Source organism: Diospyros lotus, chromosome 13 (assembly GCF_014633365.1).
Source record: "Diospyros lotus cultivar Yz01 chromosome 13, ASM1463336v1, whole genome shotgun sequence".
Lineage (NCBI taxonomy): Eukaryota > Viridiplantae > Streptophyta > Magnoliopsida > Ericales > Ebenaceae > Diospyros > Diospyros lotus.
In genome coordinates, this window is record NC_068350.1 from 20407126 (window position 1) to 20418778 (window position 11653).

Genomic DNA, 11653 nt, shown 5'->3' on the forward strand with positions numbered 1-11653 from the left:
TCCCCTTGGAAGCAGTTTTGAACGCCTTTGAATGGGAAAACGTTCTTTCCGCATATGCAACCAAACCCAATCACCTGGCTCCAATAAAATTTTCTTGCGCCCCTTATTAGCTTGGTTAGTATATTGTTCAGTCCTCCTTTCAATGTTTTGGCGAGCCTTTTCATGGATGTTCCTAACAAAGTCAGCTTTCTTCTTTCCATCAAAATTAACACGCTCAGCCATAGGTAAAGGAGTTAAATCCAAAGGAGTTAATGGATTAAAACCATAAACCACTTCAAAAGGTGAAAACTTAGTTGCTGAATGCACACTCCTATTATATGCAAACTCTACATGCGGCAAACATTCTTCCCATGTTTTCAAATTCTTTTGTATTATAGCACGCAACAAAGTAGATAAAGTTCTATTAACTACTTCAGTTTGACCATCAGTCTGTGGATGACAAGTAGTAGAAAATAAAAGTTTAGTTCCTAACTTACCCCATAAAGTCTTCCAAAAGTAACTTAAGAACTTTGCATCCCTGTCTGAGACAATACTCTTTGGCATGCCATGTAATCGTACAACCTCCCTGAAAAACAAGTCAGCAATATGTGAGGCATCATCTGTTTTGTGACATGGAATGAAATGTGCCATTTTAGAAAACCTATCAACAACCACATATATGGAATCCCGACCCCTTTTTGACCTAGGTAAACCCAACACAAAATCCATAGAGATATCAATCCAGGGTTCACTAGGTATAGGCAAAGGAGTATATAAACCATGAGGCTTAACCTTAGACTTAGCTTGTCTACAAGTGACACACTTCTCACAAATTCTTTCGACATCACGTTTCATATGTGGCCAAAAGAAGTGTTCATGCAGAACATCCAAAGTCTTAGTTATACCAAAATGCCCCATCAAACCACCACCATGAGCTTCTCGAATAAGCAATTCTCGCAAAGAACATTTAGGCACACATAACTTACTTTCTCTAAATAAAAAACCATTATGCCTAAAGAACTTATCAAATGCCACTTTCTCACATGCATTGAATACATTACCAAAATCAGAGTCATCATCATACAAGTCTTTAATGTACTCAAAACCTAATATTTTTGCATCTAAGATAGAGAGTAAGGCGTACCTTCGAGACAAAGCATCAGCTACAATATTTTCCTTACCTTGCTTGTATTTGATCACATAAGGAAATGTTTCAATGAACTCCACCCACTTGGCATGTCGCTTGTTTAGCTTGTGTTGTCCCTTTATATGCTTTAGAGATTCATGATCCGTATGAATCACAAACTCTTTCGGCCAAAGATAGTGCTGCCAAGTTTCCAATGCCCTAATTAATGCATACATCTCTTTATCATATGTAGGGTAATTTAAGGCTGCCCCACTTAGCTTCTCACTAAAATAAGCAATGGGACGTCCTTCCTGCATTAGAACAGCTCCAATACCTATTCCTGAAGCATCACATTCAATTTCAAAGGTTTTAACAAAGTTAGGTAAAGCAAGCAAAGGAGCATTAGTTAGTTTTTCCTTAAGCAAGCTAAATGCCTTTTCTTGTTCATTACCCCACTTAAAACCTACATGCTTTTTAATAACTTCAGTCAAAGGTGCGGCTAGGCTACTAAAATCTTTCACAAATCTCCTATAAAAGCTAGCCAAACCATGGAAACTTCTCACATTCCCCACACTTGTAGGTGTTGGCCAATCTTGGATTGACTTAACCTTTTCTTCATCTACCTCAATTCCTTTAGCACTAACAACAAAACCAAGGAATACAAGCCTATCTGTGCAAAAGGTGCACTTTTTGAGGTTAGCAAACAACTTTTCTTTCCTTAAAACATCTAAAACAAGTTTTAAATGTTCAACATGCTCATCTAAGGTTTTGCTATAAATCAGAATATCATCAAAGTAGACAACCACAAATTTGCCGATAAAAGCACGCAAAACATGGTTCATTAGCCTCATGAAAGTACTAGGTGCATTAGTTAATCCAAATGGCATAACTAACCACTCATATAATCCATATTTTGTTTTAAATGCAGTTTTCCATTCATCACCTTCTCTCATCCTAATCTGATGATATCCACTCTTAAGATCAATTTTGGTAAAGACACAAGAACCATGCAATTCATCAAGCATATCATCTAATCTAGGAATGGGATGTCGATACTTTACAGTGATATTGTTGATGGCACGACAATCAACACACATCCTCCATGAACCATCTTTCTTGGGCACAAGCAATACTGGAACTGCACAAGGACTCATGCTCTCACGCACATACCCTTTTTCCATGAGCTCACTAACCTGCCTTTGAAGTTCCTTGGTCTCCTCGGGATTGCTTCTATAGGCTGGTCTATTTGGAATTGATGCTCCGGGTATGAAATCAATGTGATGCTCGATTCCCCTTATTGGTGGTAAGCCAATAGGTAGCTCTTCAGGGAATACATCATTAAATTCCTGCAAAAGAGAAACAACAACACTAGGTAGAGGGAGGTTAAGTTCATTAGAACTAAAACAAGCCTCTTTGTACAAAAGTACAATCATAGGCTGATTTAGAAACAAAGCCTTTTTAATCTCACTTTCTCTTACATAAAAGTTCATTTGTTTTCTCTCTTTTCTTTCCTCACTACCCGAAACTCCTTTTCCTTTTTTGCTCTCCTTTTCTCTCTGTTTGATCTCAGTTTCTCTTACTTTTGAACTCTCACTCTCTTTTTTTATCATCTCAGTTTCTCTTACTTTTGAACTCTCACTCTCATTTTTCTTATCACTCTCTTTTTTTAACCTCACTTGATCTTCATACACTTGTCTTGGGGATAGGGGTACAAGAGTAATTGGCTTTTCATTAAGTACAAAGGAGAATCTATTGGTATAACCATCATGAATTGCACACCTATCAAACTGCCATGGTCGCCCCAAAAGGATATGGCCGGCATGCATTGGCACCACATCACACAAAACTTCATCTGTATACTTCCCAATTGAGAATGAAACAAACACTTGTTTGGTTACTTTAAATTCTCCACAATCATTCAACCATTGTAGCTTATACGGCCTAGGATGCTTCAAAGTCATCAAATTCAACTTTTCAACCAAGCTAGTGCTAGCCACATTAGTACAGCTGCCCCCATCAATAATCATGCTACATACCTTATCGTTGACATGGCATCTAGTATGAAAAATGTTCTCACGTTGCTCTTTCGCATCAGTTTTGACTTGCACACTAAGAGCTCTCCTTGCCACCAAGAGCTCCCCATCAACCGGGTACTCAATGCCACTTGCATCCTCTAAAGGTGGCATGGATTCATTATCAGACTTATTATCAAACTCATCTTCGGTCTCAATATCACCATCATCTTTCAGAATCATTACTCTCTTGTTTGGGCATTGAGATGCAATATGGCCTGTCCCCAAACACTTAAAGCATTTGATATCTCTAGTTCTAGGAGGTAGAGTATCAGATTTTACCTTATGTGGTACTCCTCCATCTTTGTTGGTGTTGGAGGTTTCGACTTTAGGCTTGAAATTAGGCTTTTCATCCTTTTTGCTCCAATTTGATTTCCATGTTGAAGAGCCTGAATTTTGCCCAATTCGTGTGGACCCCTTTCTCTTCAATTGTCTCTCCACTTTAATGGCCATGTGCACCATGTCATCTAATTCAATGTAATGTTGTAATTCTACCACATCTGCAATATCACGGTTCAATCCAACTAGGAACCTGGCCATGGTAGTTTCTCGATCCTCCTCCACATTGGCTCGAATCATGGCTATTTCCATCTCCTTGTGGTAGTCCTCAACACTTTTGGAACCTTGAGTAAGGCGTTGCAACTTCTGAAATAAGTCCCTATAGTAGTGACTTGGAATGAATCTCCTCCTCATAATAGCCTTCATTTCTTCCCATGTCTCAATGGGCCTTTCACTATTCCGTCTCCTGTTCAAAATAAGTTGATCCCACCAAATAATAGCATAATCAGTAAATTCTATGGTGGCCAATTTTACCTTTTTCAATTCAGAGTAGTTGTGACAAGCAAACACCATTTCAACCTTTGTCTCCCACTCCAAATAAACTTCTGGATCGTTTTTGCCTTGGAAAGATGGAATCTGCATCTTAATGTTGTCCAAGTTGTTATCAATCCTTTCTCCATGTCTAACTCCTCTATCTCTATTCCCACGCCTAAATCGGCTTATACTGACATTAGAGGCACGATCATCATCATCTAGGTCATCCCCATAGTCATCTTCATAATCATACCTGGGTGGATGCCTCTCTCTTCGTTGCACGGTAGGAGCTCTAGGTGGTTGCCCCCTTTGTGAACTAGATTCAACTTTATCTATTCTCTCATTTATCTCATCAAACCTCATCTCCATTCGTTCAAATTTTTGCTCCAAGGACTGAAAGAAGAGTTTGAAATCTATCTTTTCCTGAGCTTCATTCTCTTGAGACATGTTTAATAGCCTGCAAAACAAAGTTACGAAACCTCACAAACACTCCCTCACGTGTTTCCTCTCAAGATTGATAGCACTCACACTCGTGTATTCTCAAACTTGGCTTTTACCCTCTTATGAGCTCACACTCTCTTGCCTTTTTCCACTCTTTAGCCTTCTCTTTTAGTTCTTTATTGAACTCAAATGAACTCAATCAAAATTTTCCTTGCAACAATCCAAACTCAACCAATCAAATCACTAATAATGAGAATGGGTTAATTCGCAAAGGACGAAAAAAATAGGCAGAATTTAAGAAGCCGAAAGAACAGAGTTATAATGGAACGATGAATAAGAAAGAGAGGGAAAGGAGATATGAATTTGATGCAACTAGGGTCGAACTGCTCTGAATAGACAAAAAAAACACACTTTATGCAATCAAAACTTGGATGACAAGTAACACTTCAACTAATTCAGATTCAATTGATTTCTGAATTTTCTGTATTTTTTTTTTTTTTTTGAATTTTCAATTTCGCACTTTCTTTTTCTTTGCGAACTTCCAACTTTCCACTTTTTTTTTTTTTTGAATTTCCAACTTTCCCTTTTTTTTTTTTGGAATTCCCAACTTCTCACTCTTTTTTTTTTTTTTATATATATAATGATAATTAACAAAACTTGAAAATATCAAGATGAAGAAATAGGCAAAGTTGTAGACTTGAAGAACAAACAATGGTGCTGGAATAAAGAGAGATATTAAACAATGAAAGCAAAAAAATAAGGATAGTTCAAACCTGATTTAGAGCCAAAGCTCTGATACCAAATGATGTGAACCCCACGAAGGAAGGTGAGACCCGACGATCAAAAATGGTTCCTTTGCCAAGGATCGTTCTAAAACAGATTCATAATAAAGAAAACAAAGGACCTTGACCCGTTATCTATAAAGAGATAAGAACCAAAGGTATAAGAAAGTAGGGTTGACGCCACACTCAAGATAGATGAGAAGATTTGTGAGTGATAAGTCAAGGATGAACGCCACAAGATAAAATCTTGATAAGTTCAAATAGTTCGTTGAAGAACCAAAGAGAAAACTCTCACAAAATAATATTGATCAAAAACTAAATTCCTCTCGGGTTACATTGGCTTATATAGCCAAACTCAAATTCTAAATTAGAAAGAAATAAATCAAATCCTAGGCATAGTAGGAATTGATTACAAGAAGGAAATAGCATAATCTGATAAAGAAACAAGAATTATCTAAAATAGAAAAGATTTAAAACAAAGGAGGAAATAAGGGAAGCTTGGATCAATCTTGTCAATCAATCAGCCAATCAATCAATCATCCCCAAATCTTGCAATCTTGTCAATCAATCAGCCAATCAATCAATTAATCCCAAATCTTGCAATTTTGTCAATCAATCAACCAATCAATCAATCAACCCCAAATCTTGCAATTTTGTCAATCAATCAACCAATCAATCAATCAACCCCAAATCTTCTCAATCAATCAATCATTCCCAAATCTTGCAATCTTGTCAATCAACCCCAAATCTTCTCAATCAATCAATCAACCCAGATTACCTTCAGAGACTTGGATAACATTGACAAAGCATTGACTATCTTGGATACTTATTTCGGGCATATTAGAATCTTGAACGATGCTTGAATTTGAGATGTGTTCAATTAGCCCATTTAATGCTCCCGTAATTTTCCTTGTTCGTGCCCTTGTCATTGGACCCCCATGGATGCTTAACGGGTCTTGTGGGGTTTTAGCTATGTGACTTGCATCAATGCGGCCATCGCGGCTCTCCTTCTCCAAATCCGGCTATCATGGCTCTCCTTCTCCAGATCCGGCCATCTTTTTCCCATCGCTCCCAGATCTCACCATCACTGCGCCTGCCAGATCCAGCCATCTTCTTCCAGCTGCGCCCAAATCTTGCCCTCACTATCGTCGCCTCTGCATGCCCAGATCCGGCCATCTCTCCGTTGTCACGCCTATCCAGATCCAGCCATCCTCAGGCGACTCCAACTCTTGTCGTTAGTCTTCTCCAGTGACTCAACTTCAGCTTTTGTGTGCCCAGATTTGTCCAAATTTGTCGTTGCTCCAGATCTGCAGTTCTTTCCGCATCATGGCTTCATCTCCAGCTCACTCTTCATCCACAAGCCGCTCCACCATATCCACACATGTGACCATTCCCTATTTTTCGAGCACACCAGTTATTACCACGGAGAAGTTGAGTGGACAGAATTATTCCACTTGGTCATCTGCAATTGAAATTTAGTTTCTTGGCCATGGCCTTGAGGATCATTTATCAAAGTCTATTTCAATTGTTCCTGAGGGCGATCAACCTCTTTGGCAAAAAGTGGATGCCTAGTTAATGAGTTTATTGTGGCAGACCATTGAGCCGACCTTGATGCCGATATTTCGACCTCTTCAAGAGTGCAATGCCCTATGGACTAGGGCTCGTGAGTTGTATACTAGTGACATCACTCGTATTTATGATGTGATTGGTGCTTTGTTCAATTTATGACAGACTGATTTGGATATGACCACATATTTGGGTAAGCTTCAAGCTTCTATTATCGACTTTAAAGAGTTAATGCCCTTTGATAATGATATCAAGAAACAACAGCAACAACGAGATCAAATGTTTACTATCCTTTGTTTTCATAGCATTCGACCAAAGCTTGACTCAGTTAAGACACAAATTCTCGGCAATGCTTCTCTTCCTCATCTGACAGAGGTATTTGCCAGGCTACTTAGAGCCTCTTCTATTACTGTTGATCGTGGCATGTCCGTACCTAGAGATCACTTCGCCTTTGTTACGACCCCAACTGATCGTGGTCGTCGTCGTGGTGGTCGTCCTCGGCCGCAATGTTCCTATTGTAATCATCTTGGTCACATTAGAGAGACTTGTTATCGCATACATGGTCGTCCACCTCACGCAGGCAATATTGCTAGCATGGTTGTGGGCACTTCAGATGGTCCGAGGGGGAGTATGCTCAGTTTCTTCAGTTCCAGGCAGCACAACAGGCTACTTCTTCACCTGTCACATCCTTTGCTAACACTAGTAACCTTACTACCTGCTTTACTAAGTCTTCATCTTCTCTTGGGCCATGAATCTTCGACTCCAGTGCCACCAATCACATATCTGGTAATCGTTCTCTCCTATCTCATGTTCAAACATCGCAGTCTCTACCTCTTGTTACATTGGTTGATAGCTCTCAAGCCTCAATCACGGGTATTGGTACTACATTACCTCTTCCTACTTTACCATTATCATCTGTTTTACATTTACCACAATGTACCTTTAATTTGCTCTCTGTCAGTCAACTCAATAACAGTCTTAATTGCTTCTATTAAATAAGATAAGTAAGAGGGTATTAATGTATTTATTTTTAAGTACATGTATGTATATATGCTTGTGCTGTACACTTGTGGTAGAATACATACAGTTTATTTTATACATATAACAAGAAAGATCTTACCTTTGAAGGCAGATGGCAAAGGCTGTGATGGTGGTGAATGGCAGATGCAATGGATGTGGCAGATGGTAGATGTGGCGATGGTAAAGGTTGCAATGGAAGATAGAGGATGTCGCAATGACAGCTGGTGCTAGAGACGACGATGGCAATGGATCGAGTGACGAAGGCTGAGAAGGATGACGGTCAAGAAGGACGGAAGTGGATGTGATGGTGATGAAGGTAGCCGGCGACGTCAACGATAATGAAGGCAAAGGAGGCAGATGGCGAGGCAAATTCAAGAAAATTAATGGAGTAAAAAGGAAGAGATTAGGGTTTAAAATTAAACACAAATCTCTTGTAAAGACGTAATCTCATGTAGTAACAGAATAATTTATGTCTCTATCTGTATCTCTATCTCAAAGATAGAACGTTGTTAGAGATGGAAGTTCCATCTGTTTTAGAGACAAAATTTCTATTAGAGACAAAAAAAAAAATCATCTCCAACTAAAAATTATGACATTTGACAAATAAAGGCGCTAACATCCTGCTATTTGATTAACAAATGCTCGTAGAGATGTATTTTATTGACAATTATGACAAATACCAGCAGATATCTATCATGTTAGTACCTTTAGCGGCAATGACACAATGCCGCTAAACAATTGTGAGCAAATGCCAATTTTGTTATAGTGTGCTTGCTAAGATATGAAAATTTCTGAAATTTTTAAAATTTTCTTTTACTAGTTTTCACGGTAAAAAAATTGATCGTCTATCTTCTATGTCTAATAATTATTTGCCTCACAAATCACAACGGCCAACAATTAACGACGTTCCCAAAGTCAACCTTCTAGAATTTGGAATAGTCCCAATAGTCTCAATGGTCCCAAGCCAAGCCGAGACAAGGCAAAAATACATCATTTAATTGCATATTTCCATTCCTATCTCTCTGCGTGGCTGAGCTTGTAGCTACCTCTATAGACCATTGACTGTCCACATTGTCTGTCTATGACCTGATTGTCTCCCAACTTTTAGTTCCATTTTATTTTTAACCCTGGAATCAATAACTAATTAGTTAATCTGGTCAACTCTCTCTCTCTCTCTCTCTCTCTCTCTATTTGTGTACAAGTTATACATGTTCTTGTGGGAGGTTAGAAGCTTCCAAATCTGAAAGATGAAGCCCATGGTAGAAACCATTTCTTTGATTTTCCTTCTCTGGTACTTTGCTGCTCTAACCCAATCCAACTCCAATGATTTCATCTTCAACGGATTCAATCAAACAGATCTTAGGCTAGAAGGAGCAACTGTGCTCAAGCCCAGTGGAGCTCTTCGGCTCACCAACAAATCAAACCATATCATAGGCCGTGCGTTCTACCCCAAAACTCTGCAGTTTCTCATCATCAACACATCTTCATCGACTCCAAACGTTTCTTCATTCAGCACTTCCTTTGTGTTTGCAATAGCCCCCTCCAGTGCTAACCGAGGTGGCCATGGCCTCGCCTTCCTTTTATCCCCATCAATGGAACTTTCTGGTCAGGCTGATCACTTCCTTGGCATTCTCAACAACTCCAATGAAGGCAACTCCACAAACCATATATTCGCAGTCGAATTTGACACCGTGAAGGGGCATAGACAGCCTTCGGATTCTGAAGGCAACCATGTTGGAATCAACATCAACAGCATGCTTTCTAATGTTTCTGAACCTGTTGCTTATTATGCCCCAGGAACAGATAGAAAGGAAGAGTTCTCCCTGGAAAGTGGCGATCCAGTTCAAGCCTGGATAGATTATGATGGTGGGAAAAGACTTCTAAATGTAACGGTATCTCCTCTCTCAGTACCGAAACCAAGCCAGCCCCTTATCTCTCTAGTCATTGAGTTATCATCCGTGCTTGAAGAGAACATGTACGTTGGCTTCTCTGCAGCCACTGGAAAAAAATCGAGTTCCCATTACATATTGGCATGGAGTTTTTGTCTGAACGGGACTGCAAGTCCTCTTGATCTGTCTAAACTTCCTGTACCTCCAAAAGAAAGAAAATCTTCCTCTTTTAAACTCCAAACTAAGGCTGTTATTGGCGTTTTATCCGTTTTGATCGTTCTCTTGCTGGTGGCTTTAGTGGTGGTTCTCATTTACAGGAGGAAGATCCAATTTGAGAGTCTTGAGGATTGGGAATTGGACTGCCCCCACAGATTCAAGTACAAGGATCTTTATGCAGCAACTAAGGGATTTAAGGAGAGCGAGCTGCTTGGGGTCGGCGGCTTTGGCGCAGTGTACAAGGGTGTGTTACCAGCTACCAGAACCGAGATTGCTGTTAAAAAGATCTTCAACAATTCTAGACAAGGACTGAGAGAATTTTCAGCAGAGATTGAGAGCTTGGGCCGCTTGAGGCACAAGAACCTAGTGAATCTTCAAGGATGGTGCAAGCGAAAAAACGATCTCCTCCTAGTCTATGATTATATCCCATATGGGAGCCTTCATTCTCTGCTCTTCGAACGCAAGAATGGCTTTGCTTTGAGCTGGGAACAAAGATTCAACATAATCAAAGGCGTTGCCGAGGGGCTGCTGTATCTGCATGAAGAGTGGGAAAAGGTGGTGATTCATCGCGACGTGAAGCCCAGCAATGTGCTGATTGATTCAGAAATGAAGGGCAGGCTAGGAGATTTCGGGCTGGCAAGGCTATATGACCACGGCATGGTTTCGCACACTACGCACGTTGTCGGTACCATAGGGTATATTGCACCTGAACTAGCTCAAACTGGGAAGGCCTCAACGAGATCGGATGTGTTTGCGTACGGTGTGCTTCTCCTAGAAGTGGCCTCCGGGAGAGGCCCTATTGTTAGTCACCCGCAGCGAGGCCAGATGATGCTGGTGGATTGGGTAATTGAGCTTCTTCAAACAGGACAAATTCTTGACGTAATTGATCCAAGTCTCGATTCATGCCATGTGTTTAAAGAGGTAGAAATGGTGCTGGTCCTAGGCCTTGTTTGCTCTCACCCTAACCCAGAAGCCAGGCCTACCACGAGGCAGTTAATGAGGTACCTCAATGGAGATGACTTGCTTCCAGGCATCCATACATTCTTCGACGCTCAACACCGGGGAGTGAACAGGTTCTGGGAAGCCATTTCAGGCGATACATCGACATCTTATCGTTCATCATCCATAGGGGAGATTTCTTCTAGTTCTTTTGAAGTTGGCAGATAGTCCCAATCCCAAATCGTTTCCAAACTGCATGCAACTAAACTTTAGGATATATATATATATATATATATGAACTAGTCTGTAGATGCATATATAGAGATACCATTTGCAAGTTAGATTTGATATATTGTTTGGATCCCTTATCATTCATCTTTAGGCTGTCTAAAATTAACTCCCCAATAACTTGATGATAAAAATCGAGACTTTTTAATGGATGTGGAGATGATTATGTATGTATGTATGTAACGTACATAGTCAATGCTACTCTACCAATTTGGTGGGATTTCTTTTCTTTCTTTGTTTTTCTGTTTTTTCTACATAAATGAAATGGTCTTTCAACTTAAAGACCCTGAAATTTCACATATCCATGGAAGTGGCCGCGCGAATACTACTAGCAAAATGACTTTTGACTTTCGAAAAGTCATTCAGAACATGAACCGTAAAACATAAGAGGACTATGGACGTCTAGTACTCCAGCAGCCTTATACATTTAAAACACCGGAGACTTGGAAAATTCTTCTAGCCAAAGACCAATCAATTAATTCACTCATTAACAGTCACTAAATGAGATTTAAGTCTTCCCCA

General features: G+C 39.8%; 1 protein-coding gene across 1 annotated transcript; it reads left to right on the forward strand.

The window, feature by feature from the left end:
• The first annotated feature begins 8919 nt into the window (after positions 1-8919).
• LOC127788536 (lectin-domain containing receptor kinase VI.3-like) lies at positions 8920-11218 on the forward strand. Its single transcript, XM_052316949.1, has one exon. It carries the CDS (start codon positions 9047-9049, stop codon positions 11069-11071), a length of 2025 nt encoding a protein of 674 aa, XP_052172909.1. The 5' UTR covers positions 8920-9046; the 3' UTR covers positions 11072-11218.
• The last annotated feature ends 435 nt before the right edge of the window (positions 11219-11653 follow it).

Bases quoted from the DNA above. Each gene is read 5' to 3' on its own strand.
- LOC127788536 (XM_052316949.1), top strand. From the start codon at position 9,047: ATGAAGCCCATGGTAGAAACCATTTCTTTGATTTTCCTTCTCTGGTAC.